The sequence below is a fragment of the Oncorhynchus tshawytscha genome, linkage group LG13 (genome assembly GCF_018296145.1).
Source record: "Oncorhynchus tshawytscha isolate Ot180627B linkage group LG13, Otsh_v2.0, whole genome shotgun sequence".
NCBI classification, from domain to species: domain Eukaryota; kingdom Metazoa; phylum Chordata; class Actinopteri; order Salmoniformes; family Salmonidae; genus Oncorhynchus; species Oncorhynchus tshawytscha.
This window is the reverse complement of record NC_056441.1, coordinates 52,347,357-52,370,838: the sequence shown is the minus strand read 5'-3', so window position 1 is coordinate 52,370,838 and position 23,482 is coordinate 52,347,357. Positions and strand designations below refer to the sequence as shown.

Below are 23,482 nucleotides of genomic sequence, written 5' to 3'. Positions count from 1 at the left end.
TGAGAATAGGATCACATATGATCTGTCTGACAAACTTCCCCTTCACCATCTCTACTCACACTAAGTCTGGTAGGATTTTAGTCTGCCATCCCTAACTGTGCTATCTCTAAACCAAAGTTCCCAATGCTGGCTGCACCCAACATGTGACCACGTCACCCCTGCCTGCCCTCCGTCACCTCCAGGCAGCATTGGCTTTAATGTCTGGATCTCTAGCCTAGGGGTGAAAACATTCAACACCTTCCACCTCTGAAATCAAAGGCCTTTCTCCAGGAGGTCTGTCGTCTCTTTCTTTTTGAGCTCCTGGGTGACTGTGAGTTGGGCCACAACCCAGTGGCTGCTGCTGCTGGTGGGCTCGGGCCTGGTCTAGATCCCCTGGTCCCTGGTCTCTTTTATCTGACCAGGACATAACTCCCCTGCGATCGTGACATCAAGGTACTTCAAGATCCTCCTCCTTATGGACACACCCTCAGAAGGGGTTTGATGTTTCAATTTGGTGAGCCTTGAGGAGGAAACTATATCTTCATGTGTGTTATGAGATTTCCATAAGTTAATCATGTGGGCTAGACGCCACAAGTGAGAAGATTTGTGACCATAGCATTAGCTTACTGGCCAATGTGGCCATGCATTGAATGAGCATGTTATGGACACAACTTCTTGTTGTATTCATTGCATGTGTGTTTGGATGGTATGCAGAATGCTGATATTTTACATGAGGTACTGTTACTCATTACAGTGCACTGACATTAGTTTGAATTGCTACATTGTTATTGCATCCTATCATCTGCACATTCATATTTGTGTGAATGGAAACGCGCAGTACCTTCATCATCTTGTCCAATTTGACCAACAATATGTGCTTGGTGGCTTCCGTCTTCATTAAACTACAACATATATTTGGCATCTTTCTAAATTATAATGTAAGAGAGAAATGGTATGCAGTCCAACATTGTCCATCAATCGGTGTGCGTCAAAAGATTTGTTGTTGTGATGTGACGTGCATCTCTCCGCGACGGGTAAATCAGCGCTCGTCCGTGCTTTGCTTGACTGACATGCACGGAACTACTAGGCTGAGCGGTAGGCGGGCCATACAGAGGGGAATGAGAGTTGGTGCAGGGGTGTGGCTGTGGTATACAGTGAAGCCTTAAAACCACACGTGGACCAGCGCGAAGGTTTGTAGTTCGCACAGAAAACTTTGAAAAGTTTGCTTAACTGGAGTTAGCAGGCTTTCCCGTTTGTGCAAGAGGGAATCCCATCTCATGAAAATGCCATCATACGCGCTTAATCAGTTTCTTGATTTGGAAGAGGTTATGTGCAAGGTAATTTGGTTATTTTTTAACCATTAAAAACGAACTAACTAGCCAGCTAACGATGACTCGTGTCTGGCAGCAAGTATTGATGTTGCTAGCGTTGCACCAATCAACGGATGATTAGCACAATATAGCAGGCTACCGTATATGCAAATAATGTGTAGTTTTGCTAGCTACCTAATTATTTAAACTTGCCAACAAGTCTATTTCGAATGAATACCGGCAGTGAGTGAATTTGCAATGTAGGTTCAGTCCACAGATAGGTTAGTGGCACAGATCGATGAGAACATCTTTGTTAGGGGTGTCATGTTTTGTTAGCTAGCTATGTTTTTATTTGACAATGTGCGCCCGACTAACTTACAAATGTAGGTATTCGTGCAACTGCCAGTGACGCGGACGTGCGTTTTTAACTTGTTGCACTGTTCGAGTATCACTGGAAATGACTCCACATTGGTGGTTAACGTGAGTTACGTCGATTACTCTTTTCAACTACACAATCGTTTCCAAAATAAGGTTGGTGCTTTCAATGCACAAACCAACTGTGGAGTGCTGGTTATCCATGTGCATTTTAAATGAGTTTTAGTGCGCGCTTCAAAAGTCAACGACAGGTATTGGCTAGCTTACAGTACATTAACATTGTTCTGCTAAAGTAACTGAATCCAAGCAACTAACTAGAGGTAATATGAAAACGAAAATTGCATTAGCTAAAATCACCCACAACAACCCGAACTGCTTGGACAGTCGAGCCTTTCTTGCACTTTAACGATTGTCGATTTACAAAGTAAATCTTACAGCACCTAATTGTAGATGGTCGACTGATTTGAACTATGCAATTAACGTTGCTTTCAAAAGACCAAGAATCGCTCTTGCTAACTTTAGCTTACTCATGTTAGGCCTTTGCAAATGGGCCTATAGAACGTCTGTTTATTGATGTGTTAAGTTTAGCTGTTTAATATTATTTTTTTATGTAGATGCGGGTCCTCCAGATAACATAAGATGGCGTTCTTGACATGACTGCAGTCTTCAGGCAACAGAACATGTTGTGAAAATGTAGATGTCTGTATAACTTTTTTTTTTTTTTACCGTCTCTATCCAGCATCTTCTGAGCCTGGACCTCCGGGATGCATCCAACCAGTCAACTTTCCCAGTGAGACCTGTTGGTTACAATAAGCCCCGGGCCCCCTGTTCCCTCTCTGCATCTAGCTCTGCCCTCTCTACAGACTCCACAGAAAGTGCAACCATGACCTCCTGCCACTGGGGGCAGAACACAGATGCCTCACTTCCATCCAGATTGAACAAGATGTCATTCTGGGCTGAGCGCTCGGTCAGCATGGTGGATCCCAGCACGTGCACCCTGGATCCCAGCACGTGCACCCTAGGCTGGGCCTCTACAGAACCTAAACAGCCCCCAGCCTCCCCTACTGGTGGCCCTGTCTCTGGGTCTCCCACCTCTTCACGCTATAAGACTGAACTGTGCCGCACCTTTGCTGAGAGTGGCATCTGTAAGTACGGGGGGAAGTGCCAGTTTGCCCACGGCTTTGATGAGATGCGTGACCTCAACAGACACCCCAAGTACAAGACAGAGCCTTGTCGCACTTTCCACACCATCGGCTTCTGTCCGTACGGCATCCGCTGCCACTTTGTTCATAACAACGAGGACGACCTGGGCCCTGCCAGACCTGGCCCTGGTCCCCAAGCCCCCCACTCCAGACAACCCCCTCTTCTTAGGCAGAGCTTCAGCTTCTCAGGCTTCCCCTCTGCCCCTCCACAGCCCCTGAAGCACTCCCACCCCTTCCTCCTCGTGCCTCCAGTTTCCCCTCATACCTCAGCTGACATCACCGACCTACTCTCCCACGCCTTCTCCGAGGTGGACTGTGTCTTTGAGCCGGCCTGTGATCTCCAGTCTCAGTTTCTCCCCTCTCCTGACTCGGGCTGTTCCCTCTGTGGACTGTCCCCTGTGCCTTCCCCCTCCCAGACCCCCTGTACCTTATCAGAGGGCTGCGGCCTGCAGCAGAGCCAGAGTCCCCCCTGTGGCCCTGCTCTCGGTGCCAGAAGCCTCTCCTACACCTCACTGTCAGACCACGAGGGTGGGTGTGGCAGCTCAGCCAGCAGCCTCAGTGGGTCTGACTCCTCTGGTCCAGATGGGTCAGGTCGGCGGCTGCCGATCTTCAGTCAGCTGTCAGTGCCTGACGAGGGCTTCAGTGGCACTAGCTTCTTCCTCTAGGTATGATGGTATCCTCAAACCTTCCCCAACCAGTGTGACTCTTGTCTTGTCCATTGATAGACTTGTGTATTTTTTTTTAAAGAACCTTACAGCAGTATGCTGTTACTGTACGGCAGATGCTTGACAAACGAATGAGCTTCAGTTAAGCTTAAGCGAAATTAAGCTGTACAATTTGAGTTCGAAGTCAACAAGGCAAGGTGCCGGAGTTGCGTTGCACTGACCATTTTATCAAATTGTGTGATTGGTGCTGGAAGTCCTAATTTCCTGCCACCTTACTAGTCATGTAAATGCCAGTTTGAGGAGCAATGAATTAATCTTATAATGTTAAAGCCAAAGACAAGGATAGAAATCAATTTCTGCCAGGCTAGAAAATTTCCCCCCTATGAATGTTGGGTGACTAATGTTGTGATATTTTGTATACTGGCAATGGTCTTTATTATACACTGTTCTTCTGACTGGGCTTAAATTGACCTTTTCCAAAAACCCAGTTTAGTTTTTTTTAAATTACTTCAGTGCCTATAAACTTAGTTTTTTTTAGGAAACTGCAATTTTCAATGTTTGTTGCAGGGGACCTTTTTCTGTTTTTAGATGAAAGCTTATATCGGTTTCCTAACTTTACTTGGCAAGGTGGCTTGTGAGAATTAATAATTGTTTTCTCACTTGCTTCTGCGATCTCTGTAAATATGTTTTGAAGTTGTATGTAGATGTTCTGAAGACTCACCCAAGGGTACACTGTGTATCCCCTGTGTGGTGGACTCTGCATGTAATCCCTGACTTTTAGCAGAAAAATAAATGGAAACGTGCTATGATTAAACTGGGTTGCTGTTGAAATCTGATTCTATTGAGTTGGACCTAAATTGCACCTGGTTCAGTAGATTCAATTGTAGTGTCTTTCTAAAAGTGCTTTGGAGATCAAATGGTAGCTGTTTTGGTAGTTGGTTCTGAGTGGATGCTCTTTTTGCATTCCGTTGTATTTAAATGCCTTTTTGACAAATGTTTCAAGCTTGTTTTAGTGTTAATGGGTCTTTTAGTAAATTAAGTTTTAATTTATTTTTGTATTTATAGAACTCTTGGGGTTTTGTATAAGTTTTTTTTGTACCTTTTTTAAATTAAACATGTTTAGTCCCTTACAATGATTGTATTTTCACTGTCTTCAATGTGCTTGGGGGAACTCTACGTAATGTTTGCGTCTGAAATGCAGTGCTGAATTTGTCATGACATCGGGGGTTTGAGAATATTATCGACTGTATTCACAAAATGAACATGCCTCTTCAAATTGAAGTGGCACATTTGAGTAACTCTTGGTTTGGTTGTGTGTCCTGTCGCGATAACCTGTTATAGCCCAAAAACTTTCTTTGGAACGGTTGTTTCAATATAAAGTTGCTCCACAAAACACTACCCACAGCTTAATCTGTAGGCTACTGTAACAGGGGACTACTCTTAAGTTGAATACGTTCTGTTATTCAGAAGTGTTTGTGTGCGCGTAGGGTGGGGGATAGTCAAGTGGCTCAGATTTCATATGTAGATAAGATGGCTTTTGTTTCGTCCCTGATCTTTACACCCCTCTGCTTACTCCCTGAAAAGCAATGAAGCTGAATTCCTTCAGATGACAGCTGACGCCTGGCTCAAACAACTGCTGTATCGTTTGCGTGGCTGCTATTGTAAAGATGACAAAAAGCTAATAGTAGCCAATAGTGACACCATCTCTATAGTGGAGTTGCTGTAGGAACAGTTACGCTTCTGCTCCCATTTTCACAAATTAATTTCCAATATGTTTTCTCCCCCTTTTGTGTTGCCCTCATTTCCAAAGAGTCAACGCAACCAAAATAAAAGGAACCCTGAACCCACATCAGTTAGCAGTTCAGTAATGAGAAACTTCTAGTTCATTTCCTTGTCAATGTGACAATTGGAAGACTGCCATTGGGGAAGGGGTGGCCAGGAATGGGGTTTAAAAAAAGTCTGACTGTTCTCCGTTGTGGGGATGAGGGGGATTCTCCCACATCGCGCCCAGTGAGTTTGTACAATGGCAGGCCCATTCTCACACAGCCACGGATCATCTGGAGGACGGAGCAGATGGCTGCATTCATGGGGACCACGGGTCAAACATATGCTCCTGGATAGAAAGGAATATATTTTGGAGGGAGGGGAGTGTGTCCATGCCTCAGCACTATATCCCATAAAGGTGAGGGGAAGAGGTCTAAACACATGAACGACTACAGAACTATTCCCAGTGGTTTACCCTGAATGGCCTAGTGTCACATGAACTCCTTGTGGATGCTGCTGGTGTTTTTGTTGGGAAAAGTTATTTTCAGTTTATGCCTACTTTGTACCTTTTTTGGTGTTTTCATTGAGAAAAAGTGTCCTCGGCGCATGTTGACATGCTCCGAAAGTGCACTGAAATGTCTGCATATTTACAAGGCGCTAAAAACAAACGCTGTTATTTACTTATCAGAAACTTTGTGGAAATCATTATCTAAGGCTGTTCCCTCAGTTGTAACCCAACTTGTGTTTCTGTTCAAACTCATTTTTTGAGCTACATTGAAATACTGCATTGTTGGGTCTGGAGCTTGAAAGAAAGGCATTTCACTGTACTTGTGCAAGTGACATTAAAACTTGAAACAGATCCAATTCTTTTCAATTCAATTATTTTTTTGCACATAAAATAGCAGTAATGTTGTTTGCCACCAGAGGTCAGTAAATGCATGTTTAATCTAATCTGCACTGCTACAGATTCTGCTGTGCCTTAGGCCTTCAGGAGAAAATCAACTGCGTCTAAGGGTCAGCATTTACCTGTCACCAATGCAAAGCATACACTTACTGTTGTGTATATAATAGAGATATGATAATTTGCATACTGCCGGTCATGGTTCAGTGAACTTTGCATGTCCACAATAGTATGTTTCTGATTTCTGGGGGATATTTTGCATAATGGATAGTATTCCTGCTTGCTCTTGATCTGTTTATGGCACATTACAAAAGTATTTAAATATCTAAAAGGGAACTATTTTAGTAAAGCATGTTTAAAGAATATATAATTTTGACATTACTCACAACCCAACAAACTTTTTTAGAACATTTTTGTAGGTGCTCTCGAGTCTCACACTTCCTCTATATAACTGTACATATGCTCCACCAATGGAATTCACGAAAGGGTAAAACAGCGTTGTCATGACTGGTACTAAAGCAACACCCGGCCTCTGACCTTTAGCCATATATGTCTTTTTGCTACTTCCTATCCTGTCACTTCCCATCACATGATTGGTCAGTATGGCGGTGGTCGACGGTCCTCTGAGCCCTGTCCAGTTGGCGCTCACAGGACCCCATCGCCTTGGTTTCACTTCCTCTTCCTGCTCCCACTGCAGGCTCACAAAACAGGAAGTGGCCTAGGTCATCGCCATAGCTCAGCCAAAGATGGTGGATAAATGAAGATTGTTTACTCAGGCTGTTTACCATTGCAAAAAAATGGTCCATTCCTGTCTACCAAAAGGGTTGGCTTTCCCATAGACATGATAGCAGCTGGGTCTGGTCTACTTAGTTCATTGACTTCCAATGAAACAGAAAAAATGTGGGAGAGGGATGTCTTGTTTCCGTCTCTGGCTCAGCCAATCGCAATGGCCTGGTTTTATAGACCATTAGGATAAACAGGCTTCGCAACGAAATGCTGTTTTTGACCATCAGTCAACACACACTGTAGTCATGGCTGGAGGTTAGAGTCATCTTTTTCCGAGTCGACTTTTGTGTTATTTCTTTATTTCCTTAATGCCTTGACAGAGGATGGTGCTGCCCAACAAAATACCAGAGGCAGCTTCCAGGTTCATTTGTGTACTGAATGTCAATAAGTTTGGCCCTTTTTCTGCACCTTGAAAATAATATAACATGGTAGGTACCAAAGTTTGGTCAGTGTTTTTCTCCTGGGACGCTAATTAGTGCTGAACCGGTAAACAAACTACACCTTAGACCACTGAAAAAAAAACCTATGCCAGTGCAGTAATGCAATTTATTACACGTCTTTGGAGAGAGTCAGATTTATTTATTTTTTTTATTTTTTTTCACCTTTATTTAACCAGGTAGGCTAGTTGAGAACAAGTTCTCATTTACAACTGCGACCTGGCCAAGATAAAGCATAGCAGTGTGAGCAGACAACACAGAGTTACACATGGAATAAACAAATTAACAAGTCAATAACACAGTAGAAAACAAAGGGGGAGTCTATATACAATGTGTGCAAAAGGCATGAGGAGGTAGACGAATAGTTACAATTTTGCAGATTAACACTGGAGTGATAAATGATCAGATGGTCATGTACAGGTAGAGATATTGGTGTGCAAAAGAGCAGAAAAGTAAATAAATAAAAACAGTATGGGGATGAGGTAGGTGAAAATGGGTGGGCTATTTACCAATAGACTATGTACAGCTGCAGCGATCGGTTAGCTGCTCAGATAGCTGATGTTTGAAGTTGGTGAGGGAGATAAAAGTCTCCAACTTCAGCGATTTTTGCAATTCGTTCCAGTCACAGGCAGCAGAGTACTGGAACGAAAGGCGGCCAAATGAGGTGTTGGCTTTAGGGATGATCAGTGAGATACACCTGCTGGAGCGCGTGCTACGGATGGGTGTTGCCATCGTGACCAGTGAACTGAGATAAGGCGGAGCTTTACCTAGCATGGACTTGTAGATGACCTGGAGCCAGTGGGTCTGGCGACGAATATGTAGTGAGGGCCAGCCGACTAGAGCATACAAGTCGCAGTGGTGGGTGGTATAAGGTGCTTTAGTGACAAAACGGATGGCACTGTGATATACTGCATCCAGTTTGCTGAGTAGAGTGTTGGAAGCCATTTTGTAGATGACATCGCCGAAGTCGAGGATTGGTAGGATAGTCAGTTTTACTAGGGTAAGCTTGGCGGCGTGAGTGAAGGAGGCTTTGTTGCGGAATAGAAAGCCGACTCTTGATTTGATTGGAGATGTTTGATATGAGTCTGGATGGAGAGTTTGCAGTCTAGCCAGACACCTAGGTAGATGTCCACATATTCAAGGTCGGAACCATCCAGGGTGGTGATGCTAGTCGGGCATGCGGGTGCAGGCAGCGATCGGTTGAAAAGCATGCATTTGGTTTTACTAGCGTTTAAGAGCAGTTGGAGGCCACGGAAGGAGTGTTGTATGGCACTGAAGCTTGTTTGGAGGTTAGATAGCACAGTGTCCAATGACGGACCGAAAGTATATAGAATGGTGTCGTCTGCGTAGAGGTGGATCAGGGAATCGCCCGCAGCAAGAGCAACATCATTGATATACACAGAGAAAAAAGTCGGCCCGAGAATTGAACCCTGTGGTACCCCCATAGAGACTGCCAGAGGACCGGACAGCATGCCCTCCGATTTGACACACTGAACTCTGTCTGCAAAGTAATTGGTGAACCAGGCAAGGCAGTCATCCGAAAAACCGAGGCTACTGAGTCTGCCAATGAGAATATGGTGATTGACAGAGTCGAAAGCCTTGGCAAGGTCGATGAAGACGGCTGCACAGTACTGTCTTTTATCGATGGCGGTTATGATATCGTTTAGTACCTTGAGTGTGGCTGAGGTGCACCCGTGACCGGCTCGGAAGCCAGATTGCACAGCGGAGAAGGTACGGTGGGATTCGAGATGGTCAGTGACCTGTTTGTTGACTTGGCTTTCGAAGACCTTAGATAGGCAGGGCAGGATGGATATAGGTCTGTAACAGTTTGGGTCCAGGGTGTCTCCCCTTTGAAGAGGGGGATGACTGCGGCAGCTTTCCAATCCTTGGGGATCTCAGACGATATGAAAGAGAGGTTGAACAGGCTGGTAATAGGGGTTGCGACAATGGCGGCGGATAGTTTCAGAAATAGGGGGTCCAGATTGTCAAGCCCAGCTGATTTGTACGGGTCCAGGTTTTGCAGCTCTTTCAGAACATCTGCTATCTGGATTTGGGTAAAGGAGAAGATGGGGGTCCCAGCAGTGTTTTGAATTCAGACTCAATATCAAATCATTTCTGGGTATCAATTAAGTACCTTACTGTGATTGTTTTCAATGAAAGTGTTAGAAAATAGCTTCTTAGCAAAGAGCAGTTTCTCAAAGCAAGAATCTTGATAGGAATGTCTGGGAGAGGTCTGCGTGGGGAGGGAAAACTGAAAACTAGCTGTTATTGACAGAGCGGTTTGAAACTCTCTTTGTTATTGGTCTAATAATTAAGGTTACGTATGTAACCACGGTTATGTGAGCTATATGGATCACTCTGATATATTGGTATCACTCTGCGACATCCGAGGTGAGGATTTAAAGATCTACTCCCGTTTACATGTCACGGCTGGGGTCCGCCCCTATATACAGTGGGGCAAAAAAGTATTTAGTCAGCCACCAATTGTGCAAGTTCTCCCACTTAAAAAGATGAGAGAGGCCTGTCATTTTCATCATAGGTACACTTCAACTATGACAGACAAAATGAAAAAAGAAAATCCATAAAATCACATTGTAGGATTTTAATGAATTTATTTGCAAATTATGGTGGAAAATAAGTATTTGGTCAATAATAAAAGTTTATCTCAATACTTTGTTATATACCCTTTGTTGGCAATGACAGAGGTCATACGTTTTCTGTAAGTCTTCACAAGGTTTTCACACACTGTTGCTGGTATTTTGGCCCATTCCTCCATGCAGATCTCCTCTAAAGCAGTGATGTTTTGGGGCTGTTGCTGGGCAACACGGACTTTCAACTCCCTCTAAAGATTTTCTATGGGGTTGAGATCTGGAGACTGGCTAGGCCACTCCAGGTCCTTGAAATGCTTCTTACGAAGCCACTCCTTCGTTGCCCGGGCGGTGTGTTTGGGGTCATTGTCATGCTGAAAGACACAGCCACGTTTCATCTTCAATGCCCTTGCTGATGGAAGGAGGTTTTCACTCAAAATCTCACGATACATGGCCCCATTCATTCTTTCCTTTACACGGATCAGTCGTCCTGGTCTCTTTGCAGAAAAACAGCCCCAAAGCATGATGTTTCCACCCCCATGCTTCACAGTAGGTATGGTGTTCTTTGGATGCAACTCAGCATTCTTTGTCCTCCAAACACGACGAGTTGAGTTTTTACCAAAAAGTTCTAGTTTGGTTTCATCTGACCATATGACATTCTCCCAATCTTCTTCTGGATCATCCAAATGCTCTCTAGCAAACTTCAAACTTCAGGCCTGGACATGTACTAGCTTTCTGGCTTAAAGAAGAAGTTACAGGTCTGTGAGAGCCAGAAATCTTGCTTGTTTGTAGGCGACCAAATCCTTATTTTCCACCATAATTTGCAAATAAATTCATTAAAAAATCCTACAATGTGATTTTCTGGATTTTTTCCCCTCATTTTGTCTGTCATAGTTGAAGTGTACCTATGATGAAAATTACAGGCCTCTCTCATCTTTTTATGTGGGAGAACTTGCACAATTGGTGGCTGACTAAATACATTTTTGCCCCACTGTCACGCCCTGGTCTTAGTATTTTGTGTTTATATATTTATTTGGTCAGGCAGGGTGTGACATGGGTTTATTTTGTGTTGTGTTGTGGTATTGGGGGTTTTAGTAGGTATTGGGATTGTGGCTGAGTAGGGGTGTCTAGCATAGTCTATGGCTGCCTGAGGTTCTCATTCAGAGTCAGGTGATTCTCGTTGTCTCTGATTGGGAACCATATTTAGGTAGCCTGGGTTTCACTGTGTGTTTGTGGGTGATTGTTCCTGTCTCAGTGTTTTGTATTTCACCAGATAGGCTGTTTCGGTTTTCATTGTTTCATTTCGTTAGTTTTGTAGTTTCTGTATGTATAGGTTTTCCTTCATTAAAATATATCATGAATCATCATCACGCTGCATTTTGGTCCGATCCTTGTTCTACCTCTTCGTCAGAGGAGGAGATAGAAGAGAGCCGTTACAGAATCACCCACCACACCCGGACCAAGTGGCGTGGTAACAGGCAACAGCGGCAGCAGGAGCAGCGCAACAAGAATTTCTGGACTTGGGAGGGACTGGACGGTAAAGGACCCTGGGCTCAGCCTGGAGAATATCGCTGCCCCAAGGAAGAACTGGAGGCGGCGAAAGCGGAGAGGCGCTGGTATGAGGAGGCAGCACGGCGACGCGGATGGAAGCCTGAGAGTCGGCCCCAAAAATGTATTGGGGGGGGGGCTCACAGGGAGTATGGCTATGCCAGGTAGGAGACCTGCGCAAACTCCCTGTGCTTACCGGGGGGCTAGAGAGACCGGGCAGGCACCGTGTTATGCTATGGAGCGCACGGTGTTTCCAGTGCGGTTCATACCAGCTCTTGGTATTGGCCGGGCTAGAGTGGGCATCGAGCCAGGTAAGGTTGGGCAGGCTTGGTGCTCAAGAGCTCCAGTGCGCCTGCACGGTCTGGTCTATCCAGAGCCACCTCTACACACCAGTCCTCCGGTGGCAGCTCCCCGCACCAGGCTTCCTGTGCGTGTTCTCTATCCAGTACCACCAGTGCCAGCAGCACGCATCAGGCCTACAGTGCGCCTCGCCTCTCCAGCGCTGCCGGAGTCTCCCGCCTGTTCAGCGCTGTCGGAGCCTTTCTCCTCTCCTGCGCTGCCAGAGTCTCCCGCCTGTTTAGCGCTGCCAGAGCCTTTCTCCTCTCTAGCGCTGCCGGAGCCTCCCGCCTGTTCAGCGCAGCCAGAGCCTTCCTCCTCTACAGCGCTGCCGGAGCCTCCTGCCTGTTCAGCGCAGCCAGAGCCTTCCTCCTCTACAGCGCTGCCGGAGCCTCCCGCCTGTTCAGCGCAGCCAGAGCATTCCTCCTCTCCTGCGCTGCCGGAGTCTCCCGCATGTTCAGCGCTGCCAGAGCCTTTCTCCTCTACAGCGCTGCTGGAGTCTCCTGCCTGTTCAGCGCAGCCAGAGCTGCCAGCCTGCATGGAGCAGCCTGAGCTGCCAATCTGCATGGAGCAGCCAGAGCTGCCGGTCTGCATGGAGCAGCCGGAGATGCCGGTCTGCATGGAGCAGCCGGAGGTGCCAGTCTGCATGGAGCAGCCGGAGCTGCCAGTCTGCATGGATCAGCCAGAGCAGCCAGTCTGCATGGAGCAACCAGATCCGCCAGTCAGCCAGGATCCACCAGTCAGCCAGGATCTTCCAGATCCGCCAGTCAGCCAGGATCCACCAGTCAGCCAGGATCTTCCAGATCCGCCAGGCAGCCAGGATCTGCCAGAGCCTACTACCTGCCTGAGTTTCCTCTCAGTACTGGGCTTCCTCTCAGGCTTCCTCCTCTACAGCGCTGCTGGAGTCTCCTGCCTGTTCAGCGCAGCCAGAGCTGCCAGCCTGCATGGAGCAGCCTGAGCTGCCAATCTGCATGGAGCAGCCAGAGCTGCCAGTCTGCATGGAGCAGCCAGAGCAGCCAGTCTGCATGGAGCAGCCAGAGCTGCCAGTCTGCATGGAGCAGCCAGAGCTGTCAGTCTGCATGGAGCAGCCGGAGCTGCCAGTCTGCATGGAGCAGCCGGAGCTGCCAGTCTGCATGGAGCAGCCGGAGCTTCCAGTCTGCATGGAGCAGCCGGAGCTGCCAGTCTGCATGGAGCAGCCGGAGACGCCAGTCTGCATGGAGCAGCCGGAGCTGCCAGTCTGCATGGAGCAGCCAGAGCTGCCAGTCTGCATGGAGCAACCAGATCCGCCAGTCAGCCAGGATCCACCAGTCAGCCAGGATCTTCCAGATCCGCCAGTCAGCCAGGATCCGCCAGTCAGCCATGATCTTCCAGATCCGCCAGGCAGCCATGATCTGCCAGAGCCTACTACCTGCCTGAGTTTCCTCTCAGTACTGGGCTTCCTCTCAGTACTGGGCTTCCCCTCAGTGCTGAGCTTCCCCTCAGTGCTGAGCTTCCCCTCAGTGCTGAGCTTCCCCTCAGTGCTGAGCTTCCCCTCAGTGCTGAGCTTCCCCTCTGTGCTGAGCTTCCCCTCAGTCCCGAGCTTCTACCTCAGTCCCGAGCTGCCTCTCAATCCAGTGGGGTCCTTGGTGAGGGTTATTAGGCCTAGGTCGGCGGCGAGGGTCGCCAATCAAAGGACGCGTTACAGGTGGACTAAGACTTGGTTGGAGTGGGGTCCACGTCCCGAGCCGGAGCCGCCACCGTGGACAGACGCCCACCCGGACCCTCCCCTATGGGTTTTAGTGTGCGGCCGGGAGTCCGCACCTTGGGGGTTCTGTCACGCCCTGGTCTTAGTATTTTGTGTTTATATATTTATTTGGTCAGGCCAGGGTGTGACATGGGTTTATTTTGTGTTGTGTTGTGGTATTGGGGGTTTTAGTAGGTATTGGGATTGTGGCTGAGTAGGGGTGTCTAGCATAGTCTATGGCTGCCTGAGGTTCTCAATCAGAGTCAGGTGATTCTCGTTGTCTCTGATTGGGAACCATATTTAGGTAGCCTGGGTTTCACTGTGTGTTTGTGGGTGATTGTTCCTGTCTCAGTGTTTTGTATTTCACCAGATAGGCTGTTTCGGTTTTCATTATTTCATTTCGTTAGTTTTGTAGTTTCTGTATGTATAGGTTTTCCTTCATTAAAATATATCATGAATCATCACCACGCTGCATTTTGGTCCGATCCTTGTTCTACCTCTTCGTCAGAGGAGGAGATAGAAGAGAGCTGTTACACCCACTGTATAGACCCCATGGCTGCGACACATTTTTGAGGCGCCTCTAGCACCGTAGAGGATTGGAGTGGTTAAATACGTAACCTTCGTTATGTTTCGCTATATTGGATCACTCCAATATATTGGTATGCCTGTACCAGATAGGTCGGTGCTAGAGGGACCTGGCCAGCCAGCCGCGAAGTCCCAGTGCGGTACCGACGCAGGTGCTGTAAATGTGGAAGGTGTGTCTCGGCACAGTCCCCGGAGGAGGAGGCGATGCCCAGGACCGCTGAACCAACCTCAGAGGGAGGTTTCACATTTACCTGATAGTACCTAGCAAAAGTGCAAGAGGAAGCTCATCTGGCCACAGCACAGATATCAGCGGGGGTACTCCTCTCAGTAGAGCCCAAGACGCAGCAACACCTTGTGTTGAATGTGCCACCACAGACCCCACCACCTGCCAGCCTCTACTTTGATAGCCCAGCCCCCAGGACTCTCTCACCATAGCAGACAAAGAGCTGTTGTTCTCACTGACCGTGTCCGCTCCACATAGGCAACCAGTGCCCGCACAGGGCACAGCATGCCGGAGGGAGGCCCAGACTCCCCAACTGCTGCCGGGGGGTTGTAAGCAGACAGGATAAAAGGGATGTTCACATGCCTATCTGACAGAACCTTGGGGAGGAATAAAGGGTTCAGAAAGATATCCTCCCACCGGGGACCATCCGGTAGCACTCAGAATTGACAGTAAGAATTTTGGTAAGTGAATCAGCAACAGGCGTTGGCAGGTCAGGGCCGATAATGGTTGAGGCAAGATAAGATCGCCTGAACCCTTCTGGTGGGCAGGCGTGCTCTCATGAGGACTGAGTCCAGTTTCATGCCAATGAAGGCCACACTCTTCTTGTCGATTAGAGTAATGCCCAGCCCACCAATATGGGTCAGGAGCATATCTCTGTCTGACAGGTCCTGGGTCCTAGTTGGGGCACAAATCAGCCAATCGTCCAGGTAATTGAGGATCAACAATTCTCTGGACGTGAGAGGTGCCAGGACAGTGTCCATACACTTTGGGAAAGTGCAGGGTGCCAAGGAGAGGCCGACGGGATGAACCATGAATTTGTTAGCTGTCCCTTCGAAAGTGAATCGAAGGTCATGTCAATGAGCTGGGTGAACAGGAACATGGAAGTATGCATTGTTCAGGTCCAGCGTCACTAACCCCTGGTCCCTGGATACAGCCTGCAACACGCGGGCTGGGGACAGCATGTGGAACCTCAGTACCTTCAAGAACCCATTGCGGAGGTCCGGATTCGGTTGAAATCCTCCGTCTCTTTTTGGGGCCACAAAATAAGTGGCGTAGAACCCACCTAGCTGTTCTGATGTCTTGATCCAGCCACAGAGTTTTCTTCAGGGGGTTGGCCACCATGGTGACACGAAGGCCCCTGAAGGACGTGGGCTGGCACCGGAATTGGGGTTGGTACCCCTCAAGCATTGTAGACGACACCCAAGGGGCCTCCATGCCATCCTCAGCCTGAGCCCGAGCCTGGCCGACCCACTCACGCATGGCCTTCAGTCACGCCAGGCGCAGGCGTCCTGAGAACACCACACAAAACAGGCATCCAGTAGGGCGCTCCACTACCCTCTCCGCGTGGCTCAAACCCAGGCAGTGCATACACAAGGTATGCGGATCCCCAGGGGGGATGCCACCATCACACCTCTCAAACAGGGAAGCCATAAGCTCAGCCAAGACAACAAGGCCACGGGGCAGGGGTCCAACGCCCTGGGAGAGCTTATGTTGTGACCCGCTTGGAGGAGTGATTAACGAGACGTGGTGTGATCATAACAGCATACAAGAACTCAAGTCCTTCTGTTCACCTGACTTAGAATTCCTCACAATCAAATGTCGACCGCATTATTTACCAAGAGAATTCTCTTTGATTATAATCACAGACGCATATATTCCCCCCCAAGCAGACACAACGATGGCCCTGAACTAACTTTTTTTGACTCTATGTAAACTGCAAACCACATTCTGAGGCTGTGTTCATTGTAGCTGGGGATTATAACAAGGTTAATCTGAAAACAAGACTCCCTCAATTCTATCAGCATATAGATTGTGCTACCAGGGCTGGTAAAACCCTGGATCATGTTATTGTTATTCTAACTTCCGCGACGCATATAAGACCCTCCCCAGCCTTCCTTTCAGAAAAGCTGACCACGACTCCATTTTGTTGCTTCCAGCCTATAGACAGAAACTAAAACAGGAAGCTCCCGCTCTCAGGTCTGTTCAACGTTGGTCCGACCAATCTGATCCCACGCTTCGATCACGTGGATTGGGATATGTTCCGCATTGGGTCAAACAACAACATTGGCGAATACAATGATTCGGTGAGCTAGTTCATTAGCAAGTGCATTGGCGATGTCGTACCCACAGCAACTATTAAAACATTCCCCAACCAGAAACCGTGGATTGATGGCAGCATTCGCACGAAACTGAAAGCGCGAACCACTGCCTTTAACCAGGTCAAGGTGACCGGAAACATGAACGAATACAAACATATACAGACTCCATGGCCGCGACACACAATAAAGTGCAAATTATTTACTTAAAAATCATACAATGTGATTTTCTGGATTTTTGTTTTAGATTCCGTCTCTCACAGTTGAAGTGTACCTATGATAAAAACTACAGACCTCTACATGCTTTGTAAGTAGGAAAACCTGCAAAATTGGCAGTGTATCAAATACTTGTTCTCCCCACTGTATATACTGCACTCGATACCATCTACTGCATCTGCATATTCTTCATCCCTTTACACTTGTGTGTATAAGGTAGCTGTTGTGAAATTGTTAGGCTAGATTACTCGTTGGTTATTACTGCATTGTCGGAACTAGAAGCATTTCACTACGCTTGCATTAACATCTGCTAACCATGTGTATTTGACAAATAACATTTGATTTGATTTGAGTGGGAACCCGGTGAGGGATAAATTACCTCGAAGACCTGGACGATGCCCTGGGAGAGCTTATGTCGTGACCCGCTTGGAAGAATAGGAACCTGGTAAGGTTTTTTTGCAGTACCTCTGCAAAAAACAGGGAAGCATCGTGTGGGAACAACAGGCATTTCTTTTTTTCACCAACTGCAATATTACCTAGCAGTAAGAACAGCACCATATGATGGAGTAACTCCAATTTAATGTCTCAATGTAGTGGAAGACCCCCACGATACTCTTCCACTCTGCAGGGGAAAGTGTAAGAAAAAACCTGCAGAGAACCAGCAATTCAAAACACACTTATAAAACAAGCCAGTTGGCAAGTTGTGTAAGGTAGTTTACGGCTTGTGTAAATTACAGTTTGTGGCAGCAAGAGCCACCATACTAATGGACGCACACGGAGTCGTAGCGTAATGTTAACAAAACACAAGTACGACAAACCACGGGCAGAAGATACAGATCAACCACGCATGTTATTGTTATTCTAACTTCCGCGACGCATATAAGACCCTCCCCAGCCCTCCTTTCAGAAGGACACAATACATGTATGTTTTGTTCGATAAAGTTCATATTTATATCCCAAAATCTCAGTTTACATTGGCGCGTTGATATGTTTTACCTCCAAAACATCCAGTGATTTTACAGAGAGCCACATGAATTTACAGAAATACTCATAATAAACATTGATAATTGAGGATCAACAATTCTCTGGACGTGAGAGGTGCCAGGACAGTTGATAAAGATACAACTATTATACATGGTATTTTAGATAAACCTCTCCTTAATGCAACCGCTGTGTCAAATTTCTAAAAAACTTTATGGAAAAAGCACACCATGCTATAATCTGAGTACAGTGCGCAGAGACCAAAACAACCATATAGATATCCGCCATGTTGTGCAGTCAACAAAAGTCAGAATAGCATTATAAATATTCACTTACCTTTGATGATCTTCATCAGAATGCACTCCCAGGAACCCAGTTCCACAATAAATGTTTGTTTTGTTCCATAAAGTCCATCATTTATATCCAAATACCTCCTTTTTGTTCACGCGTTTAGTACACAATCCAAATTCACGATGCGCGGGCAAGTCCATGCGAATGTTCCGACAAAAAGTCATATTACAGTTCGTAGATACATGTCAAACGAAGTATAGAATCAATCTTTAGGATGTTTTTAACATAAATCTTCAATAATGTTCCAACTGGAGAATTTCTTTGTCTAACTCTCACGTGAGTGCGCGTGACCATCTTGCGCCACTCTGCCAGACCCCTTACTCATTTCAGCTCCCATTCCCCCCACTTTCATAGTAGAAACATCAAACAAGGTTCTAAAGACTGTTGACATCTAGTGGAAGCCTTAGAAAGTGCAATATGACCAATATCCCACTGTATATTCAAATCGGCAAGGAGTTGAAAAACTACAAACCTCAGATTTCCCACTTCCTGGTTGGATTCTTTCTCAGGTTTTTTCCTACCATATGAGTTCTGTTATACTCACAGACATCATTCAAACAGTTTTAGAAACTTCAGAGTGTTTACTATCCAGATATACTAATTATATGCATAAATTAGCAACTGGGCCTGAGTAGTAGGCAGTTTATTCTGGGCACCTTATTCATCCAAGCTACTCAATACTGCCCCCAGCCATAAGAAGTGAAAGACAATCTTCACTCTATATATTTTTTTTTCATTAGTCCCACTCTTGATGCAGTCCTAAAATGTTTTGCTGTCAAGTTTTCACGATATAGGACTTTCAAGAAGCAAAGTGTCAACGGCTACATAATCATGTTGTGTATTTATATTGTTATTACTATATTATTTACGGTTTATGTTTAAAATGGAGTGACTAACTCTCTTCTTTCATCAGAACTTTTGTTTCTCACTGTTTTTGGCAACCCAAAGGAAACCTGGTGAAGAACCGTGGACAAGGAGATGAAGGACAGTGGCCTGTTATGGAAAACCATCAAAAAAAAGTCAAAAGATGGGCAGCGGTGGCGCTTTCTCGTGAAAGCCTTATGTTCTATGTAGGAACAAAGAGGATTAAGTAAGTACGCTTTCGGTCAATTGTTTTGTAACTCGTTCTTTCTAGTCGTGTGAAAGCCCTCTACCACTTTATGTGTCAGTTCTATGCAGTGAAAGTACAATAATGTGAATATTTTCTCAATGAAGGTGTGCATAAAAGTTTTGCAATGTCCAGAGGCCTGTCAAAATGTTATGTTGAATCTTTCATAGCAAATCCATACAGCTAAATGATTGCCAAGATTATTACAACGAGTGCTTTCACTTTAACCAAGTAGAAAGAAAACAACTACTTCATTTCCACGGAATATAATTTCCAAGAAAAATCTTGTCAGTATTCACAGTTATCCGGTTGACCTGTTCACTTATAAATATCAGCTAAATGATCTGGTGGGTATTGCTAGGGATACGGGCCTGTTGAGAGAAAATGGAAAGCTTCTTTTCCACAGAACTCTATGATATTCCGCTTAAATAGATAAGTGAGTGACATTTCCTGGATGACGCAAACCTTTTTTTTGCAAACATTTGCAGTTTGAGAACTTCATGGGAAGAAGGGAGGGTGCACGCTGTTGTAAATCAGGGATAAATTAAGTCATAGTGAATTGAGATGAACCATAGAATGTTTGTTTGAGTTAACTTGTCCATGGGGTGTTAGTCACTCATGTCACTCCCCAATTATTCTGTACAGCCACTTTAGCCAGTGTTTGCAAGCGCATGGTAGAAAATGGCAGCAAACTCACAGCGAGTGAATAATATTGACTTATTTTGCAACCCAACTGAAGTTCATTCACACATTCATAGTACAGTGTACCCACTTTATACTTTGGAAACCACAAATATTTAGCTATTCATGGTTTCCTCACATCAGAGGTACACGTACAGTAGCCTACATACAGGATATACACTGCGTACAAAACATAAGAAAAACCTTCCTAATATTGAGTTGCATCCACTTTTGCCCTCATAACAGATTCAATTTGGCGGGGCATGGACTGTACAAGGTGTCAAGTGTTCCACGGGGATACGTGTTGACTCCAATGCTTCCCACAGTTGTGTCAAGTTGGCTGGATGTCCTTTGGGTGGTCGACCGTTCTTGATACACACGGGAAACTGTTGAACATGAAAACACAAACCGGTGCGCAATGGCACCTGCTACCATACCCCGTTCAAAGGTGCTTACATTTTTGGTCTTGTACATTCACAATCTGAATGGCACACGTCTCAATTGTGTCAAGGTTTAAAAATCCTTCTATAACTTGTCTCCTCCACTTCATCTACACTGATTGAAGTGGATTTAACAAGCGACATCAATAACGGATTATAGCTTTCACCTCGATTCACCTGGTCAGTCTATGTCAAGGAAAGAGTAGATGTTCCTAATGTTTTGTTCACTCAGTGTAGTGTTCTATTTTTGAATTATGTGTTTAGCCTAAGGGGGTAGAGGAGGGTATTTACTGTAAGATGCAGATTAGGTGAACCAGAACCCTCAGATCCATCCAACAGAACTGGAAATGGTGTGTGAACCATTCATCTTGGCTAGCAAATTCATGATTTGAAATATCCTCATATAATGGGTAACTTTCCATCCATGACCTGTACCGTACTTGAAAACATTTCCTGAATTTACAGGAGTTGACTTTGACCTTGCCCACATAGTTTGCACAAAGAGATGCAGCTAGGCCTAGGTTAAGGTGTGTGTGCGTGCGTGCGTGTGTGCGTGTGTGTGTGTGTGTGAGGAGATTACGAGAGCGGGGGCTAACAGGGCAGCTCTGTTCTGAATGGCCACCTTTGTGGTTCTCTCACGCCAGCTCCGTTTCCCACAGGCCTCTTAGAGTTTACATCTCTCTGGTGACAGTGGGGTCGGAGCGGGAGGAGTGGGGAAAGCTCAGCTTTTTTTCTGTTTTTGTGGCTCTGACTCCTCTTACTGCATGTGCGGATTTGTCCCATTGCTGCAGGCACTCTGACAAGAGAATAAATTGCACAATTTTGTTCCCTAAATGCTTAGAAAAACATTTGTGGGTTTTGCAACGCACCTTGTTGTCAGTTAGATTTACCCCGAGTCAGTTAAAACGCTCCCACTGCTTTTTCCCAGTTGTGCAAGATATGTCTGTACACGATAACCTGGGTAAATGCAAGCTTTTTGTCAACATGCCCTTCTTTTAAGGGGTGAATTTCAGATTTGGGAGGATGGTACATTTTATGCCACACTGTAAAAATTAACAGAGGATAAACAGTTTTCTGAACCTTACCCTCTAGTGTAATTTGTTAGAGTTTACTATAGTGGTGGCCAATGTATTTTGAAAAGCAAGTGGCTGATAGCACAAACAATGAAGTTTGGGCACAGACGTCAGTCCAACATCTAGTTCTGATTTATATTTGGTTGAGTTGTCAACTAATGCAAAATCAACCAATCATTTCACACTGTCATTGGATTTAGGTTAAAGGTTAGGTAAAACATTTTTTTTTCATTCCCTTATGTTGATGACTTTTTGCAAATCTAATCAGTTTTCCACGTTGATTCAGCGTCATCACAATGATTTTTTTTGGTTAAAATGACGTGTAAACAACATTGATTCAACCAGGTTTTGCCCAGTTGGTTGTTTGGTTAAAATGTGGGTGTTTAAAAAACAAAACAAGACCCACTCCATTGATAACAAAAGGTAGGGTGTGTCAAGCCTGAGAATGTTTGTGAAACCTTGAAGACATTGCCCTGCTATTAGACGTGTGCTTCAACTCTTTTTGTATTTTTCAGCCTAGTTTACGCACTGTAGCAAATCTTTTTATGAATCGACCGAACTCCTTTATGGGGTAATGTTTGTTACCTTGGAGAAATAAAGTGTCAGGGGTTGGATGTGTGGAATGGGGAGTGTGTTTTCAGATGTGTGTTTGTTGACAAACACACTAAAAGACCCTACTTTAATATTTCCGAATGAAGCCCTTATTTAGAGATGTCAGACTCTCCCAGGCCTTTAACTTTCTTGGGCTCCTGGACTTACAGTCCTTACATGGCAATCTGAATGACTTGGACGATCAGACATTTATGAACTAATAGATACCAAATGTATCTCCGTTTGGCAGCAACTCTTCATAGTCATGACAGTACGTGATGATGTATTGTGTCAAAACAATGGTATCTTAGAGACGTCTCCAGTACAGGGAAACCACCTAGTTCATTGCGAAGCTGGCCTGGGTTGTGTAAGCTAGTGATGTAAGTCTAGCACTGCCTAGCAAAGGCAATAATGCTTGGCTGGGCAGATGTGTTGTTTGGACAGGAGTGTGTCACTGTGTAAACTGAAACATGTCAACTAGTCGTTTAGCACTGAGAGCTACTGCTGATCCAACTCCTTAGTAGCGAACTAGGTCATTATGTTTTGTGGGAATTGCAGGGGCACTGTGAGTCAAGCCCGTGTCTGCTGCCGGGGCAAACCTTACAGCAAATCATGATTTTAGCTAATTCACCTTTACAATCATAGACATACATCACAGGTTGTGACAGGACTAGTGCGGGCGCAACTGGCCTGGTATTTGCGTTGCAATGTGTTGTAATCTTAAAATGCATTTTCTGTATTTTTAATGGTTGTACGCAATGCTTGGTATCCAGACAACTGTACAAAATATTGAGCGTGATCATGGATATTGATGATATTCTTTCATTTTAGTTGACATCTTTCTCTTGGTTTATCCTCTTTGGAAAGAAATGATCTTTGTCTCGAGCCCCTTACTAAGTATTGCCATTCACCATGTATTATTGAACCAGAATGGAAAATTACAATGGATAATCTACATATTTATTTTACCAGGCAAGTCAGTTAAGAACAAATTCTTATTTTCAATGACGGCCTAGGAACAGTGGGTTAACTGCCTGTTCAGGGGCAGAACGACAGATTTGTACCTTGTCAGCTCGGGGGTTTGAACTTGCAACCTTCCGGTTACTAGTCCAACACTCTAACCACTAGGCTACCCTGCCGCTCCATAGAGAAAACAGCCTTCAGACATGTGTTCATTGGCTCCCCATACCTTATATAGGACTGTCTGCCCCATGGGACAAACATCTTAACAAGATCTGTAGCGACTCTTGAGAAAGGGAACCATTAGTTCATTCAATTATTGCTGAGTGATATCTTTGTGTTATTGCAAATTTGCCGTGTGACCCAAAGTAGGCAAAGACTGTGAGTAATTATGTGTTCACTAAAGATAGATACATTTTATAAATATCACATAATCACAGTGTAAGAGGTACAAAACAGGAGGCTTGAATATCGAACTGGAAGCTTTACTTGATTGTTACACATTTTGAACCATAACCTACAATACACAAAACAACCAATGATTATCTTTAATAGTTTACGAT

At 45.4% G+C, this 23,482-nt stretch overlaps 1 protein-coding gene across 2 annotated transcripts; it reads left to right on the top strand.

The window, feature by feature from the left end:
• Positions 1 to 1,075: 1,075 nt before the first annotated feature.
• Positions 1,076 to 4,919, top strand: LOC112265104 (mRNA decay activator protein ZFP36). Of its 2 annotated transcripts, none has more exons than XM_024442147.2 (2): positions 1,076 to 1,169; positions 2,404 to 4,919. In XM_024442147.2, exon 2 carries the CDS (start codon positions 2,548 to 2,550, stop codon positions 3,529 to 3,531), a length of 984 nt encoding a protein of 327 aa, XP_024297915.1. In that variant the 5' UTR covers positions 1,076 to 1,169; positions 2,404 to 2,547; the 3' UTR covers positions 3,532 to 4,919. The 2 variants fall into 2 exon arrangements, with proteins under 2 accessions (XP_024297915.1, XP_024297914.1); XM_024442146.1 differs by lacking the exon at positions 1,076 to 1,169 and adding an exon at positions 1,176 to 1,316.
• The last annotated feature ends 18,563 nt before the right edge of the window (positions 4,920 to 23,482 follow it).

Coding starts and splice junctions, on each gene's coding strand:
- LOC112265104 (XM_024442146.1), top strand. CDS start 1,257: ATGAAAATGCCATCATACGCGCTTAATCAGTTTCTTGATTTGGAAGAG. Junction 1,317..2,403: donor TGGAAGAGGTTATGTGCAAG/GTAATTTGGTTA, acceptor GTCTCTATCCAG/CATCTTCTGAGCCTGGACCT.